This window comes from Choloepus didactylus, chromosome 2 (genome assembly GCF_015220235.1).
Source record: "Choloepus didactylus isolate mChoDid1 chromosome 2, mChoDid1.pri, whole genome shotgun sequence".
Classification (NCBI taxonomy): Eukaryota; Metazoa; Chordata; class Mammalia; order Pilosa; family Megalonychidae; genus Choloepus; species Choloepus didactylus.
The window spans coordinates 214,133,318-214,152,472 of NC_051308.1; the positions used below are offsets into that span (position 1 = coordinate 214,133,318).

The following is a 19,155-nucleotide window of genomic DNA, read 5'->3' on the forward strand; positions in this document are numbered from 1 at the left end:
TTCTCTTTAAAAATTGGAGGATCTGGAAGTGCTGGGCTCACATTCCCACTTGGTAACAACCTGTTCTTGCCCAAGGGGCAGCCACTCTTTTTGGACACAAGAGCATGAGCACCCACTTCCCTCACCTCCCCCAGGCCTGGCACCATAAGCACCTGAGTTTGCAGACCTGCTGTAATGGAGTGTGGGCTTAGAAGCTGGATGGCCGGCTTGGAGTCCTGGCTCTGGCATTTACTAGCTGCAAAACTTTGCAAATCACTTATCCATGCCTCAGATTCTTCATCTGTAAAACCAGGATAATAGTGCCTTCTTTATAGGACTCTTATGAGCGGCTAAATGAGAGAACACTTGTGAAGTGTGCTTGGCAGAGTGTTCAGCAAGTGGTAGCTGTGAGCTGCAGAGCCTGGGAGAGATAAGATGCAGAACAGACCATGCAGGAGCCATTTTGTCACCAATGAACATTTATTGAGTGTCCACATGGGCACGGCTTTGAACCTGGTGATCATCGAATGCACTGGGGGAGGGAAACAGGGATCAGGGGTGTGTGTGTGTGTGTGTGTGTGGGGGGGGGGTTCCCCCTAGGTTCATAAGAAAGGTAGTCCCTGCTGGAGCCGCCAGTCGCGTTTCTCTGCAGAGAGGAGTCATAAGCAGGGGTGGGGGTTTAAGCCAGGCACCACGGTGGTGAAGGGGTGTGATCACTGGGGAAACATGCAGTTTCTAGGGAAGTGTCCCTCCCATTCCTGGCTCCAGCCAGGCCACATGGCACCAGGAGGACTGGGATCAGACACTCAGGTGTCCACGCAGGGGTAAGGACAGGCAAAATAAATAACCCCCCGACCCCTATCACCACGCTGCTGTAACACAACACAAAAGCCTGGAGACCAGGGCCCAAGGATTCCTGTGTCCCATCAAGGAAGCTCAGGAGGAAGGTTTCCACACCCCCACCCAGGCCTTTCTGCCCTGCTTCTCTGGAAGGATGGGGGCATTTCAGACCCTGGGCCACTGAAGTTGCTAGGAAGAACTATGATGTCAATGGCCTGAGCCTGCTCTCTGCCCAAGGGAGCCAAGGGCAAGAGCCAAAGGGCCAATCTGAAGGACGTGGGACCTGGGGAGCCAAGGGGGCACTGCAGCCTAGGGGAGCCCACGCCCTGGCCGGCAGGGCACATGGGCTGAGGCGGTCAGCTCCTGCCAGCCCTGTCCCACCCTGGGGTCTCCCTCGTGCTGGGGAGCCAGACATCTGGCACAATGATACTTAGTATCCCCTCCCTGGGGGCTGCTCCAACCTTCCCCAGCCTGGCGGGGCCAGCCACTTTGATTTCCAAGCTGATCCCTGCCCCCTTCAGGGCCTGTGGGTGGGGAGCGGGACGCAGTTCCTTACACTTGAGGGGTGGGCGCCAAGCCCTTGTCCTCGAAAAAGCCAGAAAAGCTGGAGAGTTTGGGGTGGGGGGGAGTCTGGGGGAGGTGGATCCAGTTGGGGGCTTCAGGGAAGATGTCTCCTCCCTCCTTCCCTCGCTGCCCGCCCCGGTCTGTCCCCAGTGGATACCCCTTCAGGGCTCTGACAGGCACTGCTCCAGGGCGGCCATGCGATAGTGGCTGGCTGTCTCCTCACCCGCCTGCAGCCTCATGGCCTCCCGGCACAGCCGGTTGGCCCGAGCTAGCTCCACCAGGACACCCTGATAGGCGGCCACCATCTCGGGCTTGACGGAGTTAGGACTGACACTGCCTAGCAGCTGGAGCAGCTCTTGCGGCCAGCGGGAGCGCAGGGCAGCAGGGGCCAGCCAGGGCAGCAGGGGCACGCAGCCTGTGAAGGCCTGCATGCCCAGGAACCAGAGCTCCTGCAGGTCAGCCCAGATGCCCTCGTAGTCAGGGGCCAGGGCCAGCACTGCCTGGTCTGAGCCAGGTGTGGCCCGTGCCACATGAGACTGCGAAAGGAAGAGGATGGCAGCTGCGAAGAAACCTCGGGATGCTGGTGTTCCCTGAAGAGCTGGAAGGTAAGGAGGGCATGGGAGCATGAACCAGATAGGCCAGCAGCTTTGCAAGGCCCTTCCTTTCCCCTTTTGTTATACTCAGGGAGCCACAGCCTTTCTGTACAGAGGCAACATAGTCTGGAATCAGCCTGCCTGGGTTCAAATACTATCTTTGATATTTATTGTATGACCTTGGGCTATTTCCCTAACTTCTCTGCATCTTGGTTTCATTTGTGAAATGGGATCAGTAGTGCTAATCTCAGAAATCTGTTGTGAAAATTAAATGCAACAATCTCAGTACACTCAAACACTAAGACCCATACAGGTACAGAAGGCAGGAGAACCCTCCAGTAACACAGTGGTGACTAGTGCAGGCTAACAAGGTTGCACTGATTTAATTCATGGGCCCAAAGGGGGAGCCAGAGGGGAATGTGAGCTGCCAAAATGGCTTTTGCTTACCTGCCAGGCAGGAGTATACCCCTAGCCTGCAGCTGCTCTCCAGGAGGCTGTTAGTCTAACCTGGTGGTATTTGTGGCTGAACCAGATTGGGGCCATAGCCTGGTGGTTCTACTCAGGGGCTGTGGAGATGCAGCCTGGGACTGTGGGTGCATGGAAGCTAGAGTGCAGGGTGGGCTCCTGGTCCACTGGGCCATGATCCTCTTCCCACTGTTGGGTACCCTGTTGGGATCCCCACACACCCAACAAAAAGGCAGCTGAGGGTATGGGCACATTACACCCTGTTCCCAGGCATCTGCTCAGCTCCTCCAACCTGACAGATGGGGCACAGGGAACAGGCAGGGACAGAGGGACCTAAGCAAACACCCACAGTCAAAGTGGGAGACACAGAGGGCTGGCAGGGGCTGGAGGGGATCCTCCCCCTGCACAGAGTAGGCTGGGGAGGAGGTGTGCACAGAGGAGCACTGAGTGCTGATGCCTGCTACTGAGGGAGGTAAGGTGCTAAGCAGAGAAAAACATCAATGGAGGGAAGTCAGGTTTCTGACTCAAGGCCTGGGTGGGGGCGGCTCTACCTTGAGAACATGGATTCAGATTCTCTGGGCTGCTGGGGATTCCAGGTGCCTATGCCTGTGCCTCTGAGCAGGCCTGTACTTAACACCCACCAGACCTTGCCTTAAAAGTCATCAGAAGGAAGGGGATGTTGTCATTTTGGAAAGAAAGGTGGGGGTGGGGGATGAGGTATTCTTCAGATTTCCTCTTGACTGGAAAATTCTGCAAAAATATTTTCTGAAAATGGAAAAGAGCAGGTCTATTCAAGTCTTCTGCCCCCACCGCTTAGGACTGGGTCCCCAGGGCTTACCTGGAGAGGTGCTAAGGAGCCGGGCCATGAGGAGACCCAGGGTGGCAACATTGGCAGCCAGAAGCAGCCTCCCCTGTTGCTGCACTAGTGCAGGCAAAGATGTCATCAGGGTGTTCATAAGAGATGTGAAGCAGGCATCACGCCTGGGGAAGGAAGGGAGGGAAGGATACGGGAAGGGATGGTTTACTGGAGTCAGATCAGCCCTTTGGAAAACCTGGGATTCTGGGCTCTCAGCTTCACTGGGCTACGGTTTGCCAAGAAATTGGGCAGCAGGATGACAAGTTAACTTTGGGTCCCAACCAAAAGCTCTGGGGAGTAGAGCATATGGGTTATGGCTGGCACAGGTAGATGTGCCCAGAGACAATTCTGTGGGGTTCCAGATATGTCAAATCCTTGTCTGGAGTTGGCATTTGTCTATGCTGAAAACCTTCCATTCTAACATTAACAGAAACTCACAGGAACAGGGAGATTGGCAAAGTGGGAGACAGGGATTTGATGCAAGTTTGAGCAGCCCCTCTGCTTCTCTGAGCTCCTCCCAGCCTCTCCTGAGCCACTTACTTGATCAGCCCGGGTGCAGTGACCACGAGGTTGAGGAAGATGTGGCAGCAGGTCTGCAGGCCGATTTCCACACTGTCGGGCAGCACTGAGGTATCATGGCCAGGGGATGTGAGTTCCCACTGCTGCAGGAAATACTTGCACAGAAGTGAAGGGGCTCCCTCCTTGATCAGGATCTCCCGGGGCCCATCTTCAACTGTCAGGTGGCACCAGCCGGGCAGAAGGAGCCTGGGGATGTGGAAGAGACAGATGTATGTGGGTCTGGGAGAGATGAAGGCACAAGGATTCCCTTTTTGGGGGACACCCCACCAGAGAGAAATGGAAGTAGGGAAGGAGGAGGACAGATCCTCATAGCTACTGCAGAAAAAGCACAAGCTTTGGAGTTGCACAGGCCTAGGATCAAACCTGGGCTCTGCTACATAGTGAGACTTCTGGCAATATGCTTTAACCTCTTTGCACTTCAGTTTCCGCATTTTTAAAATGGGAATGAGACTTATGTTATAGATTGGCTATGTGGACCAAATGAGATCATTTTGATGAAGGGTATAGCAAAATGCCTGGCACTTGGCAGATACTCAATAAGTGTGGATTCCTTGTATAGGGAAATTTGGGGTTGGCAGCTGATAGACACTCGGAAGCCCAAGTCCTGTGGGAACAACCCCTCCCCTGTCCCCCCAGCCCCCCAAACAAACAGAAATAATGCTAAAGGAAATCTCATATCATAATCATGAAGCCTGGTAAAGCCCAGTTGGGGTGGGAGTGTCATGCTGGTATTACACTTTTCTTTAGAACAGTCTGGCTGGACAGACTGTGACTGCAAACTCACCGCAGAGCATCCTCTGGCCAGTTGGGCCCTGGGGTGGTGGGGGAGATGGCCAGGGTGGCCACCTGCTGGGAGAGGTCATTGGTTTCCTCGGTCTCCTCGTAGAGGCTCTTGGCATAGCGGACGAGGAAGGGCAGCAGCTGGCAAACCTCCTTACGCAGGGATGAAGTCTCCTCGGCCAGCCAGGCACCCAGGATCCGTACCGAGGCAAACACAAACGGCTCCTTCTGCTTCTCTGGCCCCACCTGTTGCCATGGGATCCCCCCTGAGACGGAGCAGGACCAGAGACCAGCCTTCTGGCCAGCCCAGAAACAACATAACTAAAGGGGGATTCTGGCTTATGAGCCCTTCAAAGGCAGGCACTGCACCAAGCACATGGTAGGGACACACCCCACAGGGGTCTGCACAGAGCAAGTACTCGGTGCATATTTGCTGAGTGAACTGGATGTCAGACATGCCCCACACTTGCTGGACTCAAATCACATCCTTATTCCCCTATCCCTCCGCCTACTTTATTTCAAGGCTAGAAGTAAACTCATGTCCAAAACTAAGAAAATACTCCCTGGGTAAATACCTCCAGAATGTGTGGGAGACATGGCTGGTAAGCTCAGTAGCTGGAGCAGGCCATTAGAGAGACCAGAGCCATGACTGAATCCCTGTGGGACAGCATAGCTGGACCCTTAGGGAAGGAGGAAGAGATGTGGAAAGCTGCCACATGGAATTAGCTGAACCTCTACAGAGGCCAGGAGTCAGGCAGCCTTGCTCTTTTTCCCTGCAGCACTACCAGTTTGTATGCACGTGTATGTAAAATGTTATAGACTATGTGGATTTACTGCTTCAATTGTGTGTACGTGCTGGGGAGAGGCATGTGATGTGTATAGTGTGTGAAGGGTGGAGGGCTGTGTGGGTGGGAGGTTACCGTGTTGTGTGTGTGTATTGTGATGTGAGTGCACATATGGTGTGTGGAAGGCTTGTGTGAAGGCCCAGGGAGGGGGAAAGCGGGAGAGGGAGGGAGGCCTGCCACACACTACTCCCCGGAGTGTTTGCTATACTATTGGCCTGTATTACAGGCATCTTCGCCATTTCCCTGTTGCACAGGGCTGCCGGAGCTTCTCTTCCCCCTTGCTTTGGCTTCTGGTTCCTGCACTGGCTCCCCAGACACTAGGCTCCCTCCATGGGCCACTATATCCTTACCTGTTGAAGGTAGTGGATGACAGCCCCAATGGCCTCCTTCATGACGCTCACGAGCTGCACCTTCTGTGGCTCCTTAAGCAGTGACTGCTCACAGCGGGTGCACTCCTGGATCCCCAACTCCATGAGGGCATAGCAGGCAGTTACCACGTCCTCTTTTACCTCTGTGCCTGTCTCCTCCAGTGCTAGCCGCACCTCCACACATGCCAGATTCACCAGCAGGGCCAGGAATTTGCTCCCAGAGCTGCCTGCTGGGATCCAGTCGGAGCCACAGGCGTGTGCCAGGCGGGCTGCCAGCTTCAGTGCAGGGTTGCGCTGCCAGGAGCTCAACTTGCTGCCCAGGATGCGTGCCAGTCCGGCTTGCAGATCCCGGAGGCATTCAGGGGGCACGGTTGTTGGGGGCAAAAAGAGGGGCAGTAGCTGGCAGAGCTCAAACTTGCTGGCATCTTCGGCTTTCTGGAAATCCTCACTGAGGCCCCGCAACACAGCCAGTAGGTCGGGCTCCGCCTCCTTCCAGCACTGGGTCTCGGCAGCCGCCAGCAGCCCCACCAGGAGTGCCAGGGCCTGGTCAAAACCATAGCCGTGCCCAAGGTATGCCTGACACAGGACAGACACGGTGCCACCAGTAATGAGGTGCCGGGGCCCACGGGGTGTGCCTGCCATAGCTGTCAGGCACTGGTAGGTGTCATCGATCATGGAGCGGCGGGCAGCATCGTCAGGGTCCCCCCGGGCTGTGAGGAAAGTGTTAAGGATGGGGATCTTGTTCAGGACCTGAGGATGTGCGGCCAGCTCAGGGTCACTGCAGAAGCAGGCCAGCAAGGCCACGCCAAGGGCCCGGAGAACATGGTCAGGGCAGCCATCTGGCGCCTCCTTGGTGGTCAGGAGACGATTGGGGAAGGTGAAGCCAACGGCATCAAAGATTCGCCGCCGAGTTTTGGCATCGATGTCACCTGCTTTGACTGCCTTGGTCACCTATGGGGGGGTATGTGCTATCAGCAGGATGGAAGCAGAGGTGACAGACTGTTCCCTCCCCGCACCCTGAGGCACTGAGGATTGCTAGCAAGATTAGGTTATGCAACGGGACTCATTCTGGGGTCAGGAAGCCTCCCAGAGATCATTTTATCCCTTTTCTTTCTCCCCGGAGGAAGACAGCTGTCGTCTCTGGGGTGCCTCTTATTTGATTTTCTCAGTGGAAGGGAGGTCCAGCCCTCCTCAACCTCTCATTCTGGCATTTCATCACCTTGTCAATCGGGAAGTTCCTCTTAATTTCTAGTCTAGATGCCCACAACCTGAGTTGGAAGGGGCTTAGAACTCAGTGTTTAAAAATCTTCCAAGGATTTTGGGTCCTTCCCTAATTGCTCCCTCTACAGAAGTCTCTGATCCATTCCCGCCACCTTCTCAGGGGAAATGGCTCCTGTGTCTCGCTGCTCTGCCTGTCAAAACATTTCCCTTTACATTTCACCTAAACACCTCCTCTGCTGCAGTGTGAGCCCTTGACTCTGGAGCCTTCTCCCTGTTGTCATGGCAAACAAGCAGCGGCTGTTCTCCCTCCCCACTTCACCCCCCACACACCAACCCCTCCTTCCCAGCACTGCAGCTCCTGCTCTGCTGTCCCCAGCTTGGGTTATTCCAACAGGACTAAGCACCAAACCAGCTCCTTTACCCTCAACCTACCTATCCCTCCCCAGTCACTTCTAGCCTTGCTACTCTCTCCACCCCCAGAACAATCAGCCCCAGCCCTCTGCACTAGTTACTACCTGCTGCCACTACCCTATGAGTCAGTTCCCATCTGCTCTGGGACACCCCAGAGAGCAGATCCAGGCAGGTTCCTCCAAGGCTCCTAGAGGCCACGAACCCTTATTCATCCCTCATTTTCAGGGGAGCAAAACAGAGTCCAAACGTAGTGATCCTGGACTCTTTGGTGCCTCTGGGATTCCCAGTAATATCTATATACCCTTGGAGACTCAATCCCATTCCTAGAGGACCCAACCACTCAGCCCTTCCCACCTCCCAATTGTCAGCCAATTTCTTACTAGCAGCAAGGCTGCAAACTGCTCGCTGTCATTCTTGGCCTCTCGGAGGGCTCCCAGGTAGCGCTCCAGGGTGGAGTTTCTGCCCTCTGCCTGGTTCAGAGCTGGCTCGCAATCCGAGGCCATGGTGCCCGCCTTGCCCAACTGTGAACACAAGAGGGACTGAGCATCCCTCTGCAGAGGAGGGGCAAGGGTGGGGGTCGGAGTGGAGGAAGCAGGGAGGGATTGGCACAGAAGGGGGGGGAGGACAGGGTGAGGTGAGGTGTGGGGGTGGGTGGGTTCCTCAGACTGACCTCCCTCAGGGGAGCCCCTTGCAAGGGCTGGACCTGCAAATCCGTTAAGAGATGAGGAAGGGACCCTGGTCCAAGGTCACCTCCAGAAAGCAGGAAAGAAGGACCAGGCATCCTGCTGCTCAGCTCTCCTCACCAATCTCCTGGGGGTGGTTGGGGGCTGGTCCCACTGCTCAGCTGCCCCCTGGCACCAGAGGCCCAGTTTTATCTCCCTCCATCAAGGCACGCAGGGAGGGAGTGGTGAGGACAGACAGGCAGGAATGGAGACATACACGGGTGAAGTTCGATTATCCGGACTCAGGTTAACACTGGGAAAAGGGCATTCTAGGTTTCCTTTCCCCTCAGGGGAGGCAAGAGATAAGCTTCAAGTGAAATGAGGATGCAGGATGCTGGCCAGGGAAGGCTTGGAGGTCCCTCTGGGGACCTCACCCCTCCAGCCAGGGCTCTCAGTCGCCCCCGCAGGCTCCTTGCCTCCGCTCCTCTCCCTCCCTCGGGCAGAGGCTGCAGCAGCAGCAGCAGAATTAACCCCTTGCGCTCCCTCCCGTCACCCTCCCCGCCCCGCTACCAGCCTGTGGATGCCGGCAGGGGTTGGAGAAGCAAGAAAGGGTCCAGGGTAGCTCCCAGGACAGCGGAGAATCCAAAAGCCGGATAATCGAAGCGGGGCTGCTGAGATGGGGAGATGAGAAGGGGAGAAGGGTTCCTGGCGGTCACCACCTGTCCCACCGCAGCCAGGTCACAACACGACATTGATGAAGTCACGACAGGGCAGCGATGAGATCACACTTCACGATGGCGTGGTGATGTCACGAAGAGATCACGGCAAAATCACGACATGGGACAGCCCCAAAGATGACAGGGCAAAAAAAAAAAAAAAGATATATATTGAAAAGGGCTGTGACAAAATGGAGTCTCGACAGGGCACGATGATGTCGCGATATGGCGAGATGGAGTCGCGACAGGGTCCCCGGGGTGTGTCTGCATCAATCAGCGCCCGCTCGGAGAGGCCCCGGCTGGGACGTAAGGGAGGACCTGGAGGGGGCTGAGCTCACCAGGCTGCGGCCCCGAGCAGCGAGATCTTCTTCGAGAGCGATGCTTCGGGTGCCTGGGGCTGCTGCTCACGCCGCGTTGCCCACTCCAAGCTCCAGCCTGCCGCAGCTCCACCCCCACCCCCGCACCACTTTTGACCAGTCCCGGGCGGCTTCACTCCAGGCTCTGGCCAATAGCAGGGCTGGGCGCTGAGCCACAGGGAGTGCTGCCGCTGCCGCCATCTTGCTTATGGGTATTGCCCGACTCTGGAGTCTGGGACTTGCTCTGTGGGGGCGAAGGTGCAGACTGCTTCTGAAGAACCGGAGACAAGAGCCTGGGGTCCCGGATTCTTTCGCTTGTGCATAGTTCCATCCCTTCCAGAACTACCCCTCCTCCCCTCGGGCTCGCGGCTTGAATTTCGCTTCCGGTGGAGGAGGCGGGCTTGGTGAGCGTGAAGAGTGTGTTTCCGGGTTGAGCCCGGGGAGGTGGGAGGAGGCGGCGTTTCCGGTGACTGTCGCTGTCCAGGGAGGCTGAGGCGAGAGGAAGCTGTCCGGGTGGAGAGCCCGCAGTACCTTCTTCCTCTACCTCCTCCTCCGGGTGAGGGGAGCGAAGGTTGGGGTCCCCGGCCTTATGGACCGGGAGGAGGCAGAGGCCGCCAAGAGCTAGGGCCCTGCTGTGTGGCCCTGAGCCCTGGTAGGTGGCCCGGGGCAGCTGGCTGCCAGGTCGAGGACCATGAGCTCAGGGGAGGGGCAGGGGGGACGGGCTGTTCCTGGGGGCGCGCTGGCCTAGTGTTGGGACCCGGAGGTGGCGCTCCTGACCGGCTTCTGGCCTTGCAGGTGTGGAGCTCGGTCTCAGGCTGAACCCCTCTTCTTCGGGCCCTAGTCTGATCTTGCGGCCCCTTCCATCCCCTGACAGACAGATCCGGCTCGGGGCGCTCCTATTCTTCCTCCCTCCACCTCTGCACCCTCGCCTTTAACTACTGTCTCTGTCGTTTCGTCTCCCTATTGAGATTGAAAGTTGATGCAGAATAAGGGAGGCGGGTTTAAGCACAATATGTGAATTATGCAAAACCTGCATTATTCAAGATTTTTGAAGATTATGCCCCATAGAGGGTCCTGTGGTGGCTGCGGTGAACACAAAGGTGAAATGAAGGAAGGCAAAAGTGAAAATCTCATACGGGATTCCAGGAAAGCTTTGCGTTTTCTCACATGGTGTTTGTGCTCAACCGACAATAGATGCAGTTTGTGAATAACGTTAGCTGACTCTCCTTGTGCTTTCTTATGTGATTAACAGACTGGAAACTAGGAACAAATTGGAAAGACGACCTCCCAGAACAATCTGTTCATTTCCCCAGCTATTTGGAAAACAATGTCTGCAAATATAAGCAAAGCTATTCATGACAGTCTGTTCTGTAACTTTCCCAAATATCTGAGACTTCTTTTTTTAAAAGAGCTTTATTCTCGATTACTCATACCAGCTGAATAGGCTGTTTTAGACATACTCTGTCGTTGTTCAAACATATCTTATCGCTGTGTACATAAATGGAGTTCCACGTATGTAGCTGACAGACTGAACTATGATACATCCCCTATCAACCTGAAGTATTAAGTAAACATTACCCCCTGCTCTGTCTGAACAGCTGCTGCAACAGAGAATGCTTTTATTTCTGGTGTACTTGTAACGCCCTAAATGCCAGAACTATTGCAAGCTTTTCTAGATTTTCATTTGTGAAGTATTGTGGGGGTGTGTGTTCTTTCCCTGGGTTGTTACCTTTTGATTCTATTAGGAACCATTTAGATCTTGGTGTTGTTTCTGCCTCTGGTTAGCAGGCCTTTAACTGGACCTGGGGAGTGATTTGTGCCCTTTGACAATTACAGGTTTCAGAGGAATTACTGGTTTGGAGTTAAAATGAAATCAGCTCTGCCTCTCTCCCATATGTTTTTTACAGCACTGAGCTTCTAATCAGCTTGCTAGCACAATGGTGTTTATTACTCCTGATTTCAAAACCTATTCATTTCATTTGTGCTTCTATCGCCCACCAGTCAGGTGATTGATGACAGATATTGAGTCACCTTGAGTTTTAAATTTTTCTGTGACAGGCAGAACTATGTTGAATAAGATCCATACACACACACACACACACGCATACTCACCTGTTCCAGCTTGGGAGGCTAAAGAAGTTGCAGGATATACTTTCTGATGTAGGCTCCATTTCATAATTTCTTGAACATGTGTCCAGCCCATGTATATCCCTTTGTTCCATGCTCCTCAACACACAACTACAAAACTACTAGAAATAGGAATGAGAAACATGAAGTCCTTCAGATGCTTAATTAGGCTCAGTGAAAGCATTTTTATGGGTGGGCTGCACCTTAGTTTTGCAGCTGTGCATGTGCATGTCTGTTTCCTGGTGTTAGTCAGCACTGATATCTAACCAGGCAATGCCATTCTCCCTGTATGCTGGCTGGGGGGTGGAGTTGTCAGCTGGTGCCATTTGTCAGGTGTGGCTGACAGGTGCACATATAGTACAGAAGGTTTTTAACTGCTTCCTTAGAACTCAGTCAAACTCTTAATGGTGCCAAGATTTATATAATAACTTATACAGTATAGTGAAGCTGTGTAAGAGGGAAGAAAACTGATGGAAAACCATTTTTTTTTTTGGTGGGAGGGGCCTGAATCATCTAGCCACTAGATTCTAGAGTAGCCAGCACAGTGCCTGGCACATAGTAAGGACTGTGTAAATATTTGTTGAATGTTTGTCTTAATTTAAGCCAGGTCTTTTAAACAGATGACTCCAGGAACCAGGGAGGTTACATCAAAGTATAAATTGGATGAATTTTGAAGATAATAATGGTGCATTCAGTAGCAAACTGGAGAGTGCATGCCCTGCCTAAAGATAGTCACCTTAAATTAAAAAAAAAAAAAAAAAAAAAAAAGTGCTGGCCAGACAAAGCCCTTAGGTCAGTTTCCCTCTGATGGTCCAGTCTCTTCCTTTTATAGTTAAGAATGTACCTTTGGCCAAAGTCAAAAAGCTAATAGTAGCCGAGCTGAAACTAAAGCTCAGACCTTCTTTCTTTGAGGTTGGTGGTCTTTCCATTCTATTAACATAGGTGATTTACCGTTAGATTAGAAAATAATGGAATATAAAGTGTTTCAGTTTTACAGTGGATTCATTCATATCCCTTGCTATGTTGTTATCTTGATAATTATAGGCTATGTCAGAGCTCAGGTTTAAAATTTTTCAGCAGGGATGAGCGGTGAAAGACAAACTTGAAATTTCTTTTCCTCTAATCCGTCACATTCTTTAGCATTCCACATTTCCTGGAATAAAGTGTTAATTACTTGGCATATAATTTCTCCTCTTTCTGTCTTTCTAGTGTACTTGTTCCCTTTGTTTGGAAGGCCATGGAGAAGAGGCTGGGAGTCAAGCCAAGCCTTGCTTCCTGGATTTCATCAGGATATTGTTGGCAGACACCCGTGAAGTGGTTGAGAAGCCTGTACCTGTTTTATACTTGCTTCTGCTTCAGTGCTCTGTGGTTGTTAACAGGTACCATCTTCTCTATAGATTTAAGATTTTTTTTTTTTTAAAGGCACTCTGTGTGTGAGTCCTTTAGTTCATTTGAAAGACTTTCTTAGTCTTTCTTCTGTCAGTTCTTTTATTGCCATTGTTCCTTTCAGAGTATGGAGTGTGAAAATAGCAATTTGAGAGAGACTTCTGAGTATGCTGCCATTCTGGGCAGAAAAGCAACCTGGTAAATGACAGAAACGGTCATCCTTTGAGTGGACTCTTAGTTTACAGGGTTTGTTTGTTTTTCTGTTTTTGTTCTGAACAAAAAATTAAGTTGGATTCTTGCTCATAAAGAATTGGTGTGATCATTTTGGGATTTGATGAAGGTGTAATGAAAAGAAAAAGATTTTAAATTTGGACAGATCTGGGTCCTAGAGCTGGATAACTATAAAACCTTGATCAAGGTACCAAACATCTCTGAGGAAGGAAAAGACCTACATCATAGCTTGATTTAAGGGACAAAATAATTAAAGCCTGCAGTATAACACTGCACGTAGGTGCTTAGTAAATGGTCCCTTCCCTTTCCTTCCCTTCCTTTCCCTTCCCTTCCCTTCCCTTCCCTTCCCTTCCCTTCCCTTCCCTTTGGAATCTATACTTATAGGGAGAATAGATCCTTGTTTTTTACATAGAAAGGGTCCATGCTGATAGATTTAATAAGGTGGGCTTTCCTCCCAGAGATTATTTCAATTGGCTAAAGCCTCTCAGCAGGAAACAGTGTTAAGAAGGCTAAATTTCAGAGCATACCCTTTCTTTTCGTCTTTCTTTCTGTCAACTCTTGTTGACATTGTTTCTTTCAGAGCATGGAGTGTTAGAAAACAGCAATTTGAGAAAAAACTTCTAAGTATGCTGCCATCCTGGGCAGTGACCAAAAGCCTTCTGCTGAAGAGACCGCTGTTCGGAATAACTAGTAATCAGCCTTTTGCTTCTACAATTGAAAAGATTTCTGTTGCTTTCTTAAAGGAATTGTTCATGATCTTGAAAATCGAGTAATTACTATAGTTAGCAATTTCAGTAACATCAGCTTTGAGGTTTTTGTTGTCCTGCAGTGGTGGTTTATGGTTACGTAGTTATAACTGTGGAAATTGCAGTTGACAGAAAGCTGATTTAAATGTTTTTACTTTAGATGATATTTTGCTGGGACAACTGACTATTTCAGGCCAACATTTTCTATAAGACATTTGAATTAAATAAGTACCACCAGAGTAGGAAAATCGAAAATCACCTTTTTTGAAGTGTGCCTACCACATACCAGGCTCCTAGCAATAAACATCACATACCTTAACTCATTTAATCTTTATGATAACCCTAAAACAGATAGTTTTATTCTCATTTTAAGATGAGGAAATTGAGGCTCAGAGAGGCAAAACAATTTGGCCAAGTTCACCCAGCAAGGAAATGACAGAACCAGGATTCTAAACCCAGGGTGTCCATCTCTAGAGCTCATGCTCTTTCTCTGCATTCCAACCAGAAGTGATCTTTTGGAGGATCAAAGACAATTTTTTATCTTGAACCCTAATAAGCATCTTATTATTTGAAGGACTCAAAGTACAGGGGAGGAAGAAGCAATTCTGAGTCTTTCTATATTTTCTAATCTAGCACTTAGTTAAACATAGTATTGTTGTTTATTGGACTTCAGCAAGGTTTTAAGTCCCCTAGAACAGTCTTTAGTATCCCTTGAACTTGATGCTTAAAAATAGCACACCAGCGAGCAGATTGACTATAAGAATGCAAAGGTTAGGAATGGTTCTGGTGGGGATTAGATTTTACCAGTTCTACTTTAGAGAAGTTTGGAGCTTTTACCCTGAAAGTAAAAGATCAAGAACCATGTGTGTTGAATCTGAGGGAACATGCAAACAACAAATGATGGGTATGTTTGTTAGGCATTTTAATTTTTAGGAGTGCTTTCAAATCCATTAAAAAAATTACAATATCCCAATAGAAAAAAAAACGGATGAAGAAGGAAGGATAAAGGACATGAACAAAGTGTTCCATAAACAAGAAATTAAAATTATTTGTAAACATATTTAAAAGGTTCATTCTTATAAGTAACCAAAGAACTGAGGATTGTATAAGTAACCAAAGAACTGAAGTAAGAAATTCTTTCTAATCTATCACACTGATGAAGAATAAAGTAAAAATATCTAGTGCTGCCAAGGGATGATGTAGTTGCCCTAAGATAATGCTGAGGAGTTTGAACAGAGCGTTTTGGTATAAAAATCAAGAATCTTTAAAAAGTTCATATCCTTTGACTTAGTAATTCTCCTCTTAGGAAATTATCTCAAGGACACAGTTAGATAGTTGTTAATGAGAACATTCATCAATGCTCATTTATTCTGTGTTGCAAAATATTGCTCCAACCTGTTCAACCTAGAAGAGTAATGAAATTATGGTATGTCCACATGGTGGAATGTTATCCCACGTCAAAATTCGTATTTTAGGAGAAAAGTACGTGAGAAAATGCTCCAAAAGATAAATGATAAAAGTAGGATGCACTACTACATATTCACTCTAATGCCAATTTTGTGAAAAGAAAAAATGTTTTATATGATAGAAAACAGTCTGAAAAAAGATATATAACTAAATGATTATGTATATTTTTGAGTAGTGGGATTATATCCTTTTTGTACTTTTCTGTGTTTTCTAGGTCTTTTTAAGTGTACATGAATAGCTGTTGTTATAAGGGGAAAAACCCACCTGAAAAAAACAACAAAATAAGAAACAAAACCTGTAGGTAGTAGCCTGAATCAATGTAATCTACCTGTGAGTTTGTTCAGTTTTTCCTGAACTTTCAAGTTTTTCCCTGATAAATATGTTCCTGATTATTTGCTCTTGTCATTTAGTTCATGGGTTGTATGGATTATCCCTGAAAAACTAACCAAAACAAGACAGCTCTCCAGTTATCCCCATTCTTGCTGTCGGTGAGTCCCAGGCATCCATTGACTTGCTTATAGTGGACTTTTTTTTAAATTAAATTAAATTAAATTAAATTTATTTTTTTTATTAAATTCAGTTTTATTGAAATACATTCACACACCATACAGTCATCCATGGTATACAATCCACTGTCCACAGTATGATAACATAGTTATGCATTCGTCACCACAATCTATCTCTGAACATTTTCCTTACATCAGAAAGAACCAGAACAAGAATAAAAAATAGAAGTGAAAAAAGAACAGCCAAATCATCCCCCCATCCCACCCCATTTGTCCTTTAGTTTTTATCCCCATTTTTCTACTTATCCATACACTAGATAAAGGGGGTGTGATCCACAAGGTCTTCACAATCACACTGTCACCCCTTGTAATGTACATTATTATATAATTGTCTTCAGGAGTCCAGACTGCTGGGTTGGAGTTTGGTAGTTTCAGGTATTTACTTCTAGCTATTCCAATACCTTAAAGCCTAAGAGGTGTTATCTATATAGTGCATAAGAATGTCCACCAGAGTGACCTCTCGACTCCATTTGAAATCTCTCAGCCACTGAAACTATTTCGTCTCATTTTGCATCCCCCTTTTGGTCAAGAAGATACTCTCAGTCCCATGATGCCGGGTCCACATTCATCCCCGGGAGTCATATTCTGCATTGCCAGGGAGATTTACACCCCTGGGAGTCGGGTCCCACGTAAAGGGGAGGGCAGTGAGTTCATCTGTCTAGATGGCTGAGTTAGAAAGAGAGAGGGCCACATCTGAGCAACAAAGAGGTACTCAGGGGGAGACTCTTAGGCACCATTACATGCAAGTTTAGACTCTCCTTTGTGGTAATGAGCTTCATAAGGGTAAGTCCCATGATCGAGGGCTCAGCACATCAAACCGCCAGTCCCAATGTTTGTGACAACATCAACATCAGTCCAGGTGAGGATGTCCAACACATCCGCACCTTCCCCCAGATCCTCGGGGCTGGGGAGGTGGAGGCTGTAAATATATTTTTTATTATCTACCCAAATTACTCTGGGATGTGTCAGTATTTCACTCCAGCCTATACTAACCTACCGTATCTCACTTCCTATTCAAAGTTCCATGCAATTGTGGTGTTTGAACAAATCGACTGTAGAGTTGTACCATTTAGAAAATTTAAATCCTGTACCAAATAGATATCTCTTCCCTTGGTCTCATATGGAAGTTGAAGTTTTAAAACACAATCAGTTTCAACCTTTACCCTTTGGCCTGTCTTGCCCTGGTCTTAACCAGACCTGCTTCATTCGTATCACTAATTGAAGTCTGGGCTCTTTTTCAGCTTTTTTTTTTTTTTTTTTTTTTTTTTTTGACAGTGGCTGTATGCACTAATACTGACATTCATATCTGCCGAGCTCTAGCTCTGAGTTTCAGGTGTCTCAGAGATATGCATTGTTCCAGAGACCAATCAGGTTATACGCTAGGGGATCAGCATCTCAAAGTTTAGAGATAGGCATTACAATTCAGGGATAGAGTTAACTGCTGTAAGAGCTTACAATATAGAGACTATTACAATTATTATGTCCACGTTAGGCTATGTTCTAAGATTCAATTCTGAGTTTACACATTGTAGTTAGTCCATATTGGTGAGGCATCATCCCTCTCACCATGTTTTCTCCAACACTTTTACTCCTATATATATATTTTCCTACAATTTTATAGAGTTATATTCACATACCATACATTTATCCACAGTGTACAATCAGTTGTTCATGGTATCATCATAAAGTTGTACATTTATCACCACAATTAGCACTTGAACATATTGATTACTACAAGAAAATTTTTTTTTTTTTTTTTTTTTTTTTTTTAGCAATAAGAAAAAAATGATAAAAAGAAAAATAACATGTCATACAATACAATATACTACTAAGGACAGCAAATAACACCACTACCAAGAATCCCATATTCCTCTCCTATATCCCTCTGTCATATACATTTAGCATTGGCATATTGCCTTTGTTATATTTAATGGAGGTATATTACAATGTTACTGTTGACCATAGACTCCAGTTTGCTTTGATTATGTTTTTTCCTGAATACCATCCCCTTTTCAACTCTCTACATGGTTGACATTCATTTGCTTTCCCACATGCAAAAACATTTTTATATTTGTATATTTAGTAACAGTCATTGGCCACTCCAGTTTTTGCCACGTTATACAGTCCCAGTCTTTATCATCTATCTTTACCTCTGGTGGCATACATTCTCCTGTCCCACCTCTTTCAGCTTTACTCACAGACATCTTTGTTTAGTGTACTTACAATACTGGGGTACCATCACACAGTATTATGCTATCTATTTCTGGATCTATGCAATCAATCCTAAACATTCTGTAGTCCTTCAGCATCAAATGGCTGGTCTCTGCCCTCTTTCTATCTCCTGGTCACCTGTGTTGTCTGCTTTTAACTCCCAAAGTTTGTTCATTAATGTCTGTTCATATTAGTGAGACCATACAGAATCTGTCCTTTTGTTTCTGGCTAACTTCACTCAACATAATGTCCTCAAGGTTCATCCACATTGTTACATGATCCATGTCTTTGTTCTGTCTTACAGCTGCATAATATTCCGTCATGTGTATATACCACAGTTTGTTTATCCACTCATCCTTTGATGGACATTTGGGCTGTTTCCATCTCTTGGCAATTGTGAATAATGCTGCAATAAACATCGGTTTACAAATGTCTGTTTGTGTCTTAAGTTTCAGTTCCTCTGAGTGTATACCTAGCAATGGAATAGCTGGGTCATATGGCAAATCTATATTTAGCTTCCTGAGGAACCTCCATACTGTATTCCAGAGTGGTTGCACCATTCTACATTCCCACCAACAATGAATAAGTGTGCCTCTTTCTCCGCATCCTCTCCAGCACTTGTCATTTTCTGTTTTTTGGATAATGGCCATTCTGGTAGGTGTGAGATGATATCTCATTGTGGTTTTGATTTGCTTTTCCTTAATAACCAGTGAAGTTGAGCATTTTTTCATATGTTTTTGAGCCATTTGTATTTCCTCTTCAGAAAAATGTCTGTTCATGTCTTTTGCCCATTTTTTAATTGGATTGTTTGTCCTTCTGTTATTGAGATGCAGGATTTCTTTATATATTCGGGATATTAAACCCTTATCTGATATGTGGTTTCTAAATATCATCTCCCATTGTATAGGCTGCCTTTTTACTTTTCTGACAAAGTCCTTTGGTGTACAAAAGTGTTTAATTTTGAGGAGATGCCATTTGTCTATTTGTTCTTTGGTTGCTCGTGCCTTGGGTGTGAGGTCTAAGAAACCACCTCCTATCACAAGATCTTTAAGATATTGCCCTACATTTTCTTCTAAGAGTTTTATGGTCTTGGTGCTAATGTTTAGGTCTTTGATCCACTTTGAGTTAATTTTGGTATAAGGTGTGAGATGGACATCCTCTTTCATTCTTTTGGAAATGGATATCC

At 47.8% G+C, this 19,155-nt stretch overlaps 2 protein-coding genes across 5 annotated transcripts in view; one reads left to right on the plus strand and one right to left on the minus strand.

Annotated features, from left to right (window-relative positions):
* Window positions 1–552: 552 nt before the first annotated feature.
* NCDN (neurochondrin) lies at window positions 553–9,316 on the minus strand. Of its 2 annotated transcripts, XM_037827752.1 has the most exons (9): window positions 9,218–9,316; window positions 8,883–8,950; window positions 8,172–8,204; window positions 7,882–8,022; window positions 5,852–6,820; window positions 4,661–4,902; window positions 3,838–4,062; window positions 3,280–3,422; window positions 553–1,981 (listed from the first exon to the last, which is right to left on the minus strand). In XM_037827752.1, the coding sequence occupies exons 2-9, from the start codon at window positions 8,913–8,915 to the stop codon at window positions 1,545–1,547; spliced, it is 2,223 nt and encodes a 740-aa protein (XP_037683680.1). In that variant the 5' UTR covers window positions 8,916–8,950; window positions 9,218–9,316; the 3' UTR covers window positions 553–1,544. The 2 variants fall into 2 exon arrangements, with proteins under 2 accessions (XP_037683680.1, XP_037683681.1); XM_037827753.1 differs by lacking the exons at window positions 8,172–8,204; window positions 9,218–9,316 and having other exon boundaries at window positions 1,545–1,981; window positions 8,883–8,915.
* Window positions 9,317–9,525: 209 nt separating this feature from the next.
* Window positions 9,526–19,155, plus strand: part of KIAA0319L (KIAA0319 like) — a 138,013-nt gene continuing 128,383 nt past the window's right edge. The window contains exons 1-2 of one of the 3 annotated variants that reach the window (XM_037827751.1): window positions 9,526–9,639; window positions 12,572–12,741. In XM_037827751.1, the coding sequence (XP_037683679.1) occupies window positions 12,600–12,741 (142 nt within the window). In that variant the 5' untranslated portion in view covers window positions 9,526–9,639; window positions 12,572–12,599. Of the gene's footprint in view, window positions 9,640–9,682; window positions 9,888–12,571; window positions 12,742–19,155 lie in introns of those variants that run through there. The other 2 variants (XM_037827749.1, XM_037827750.1) reach the window with 2 other exon arrangements.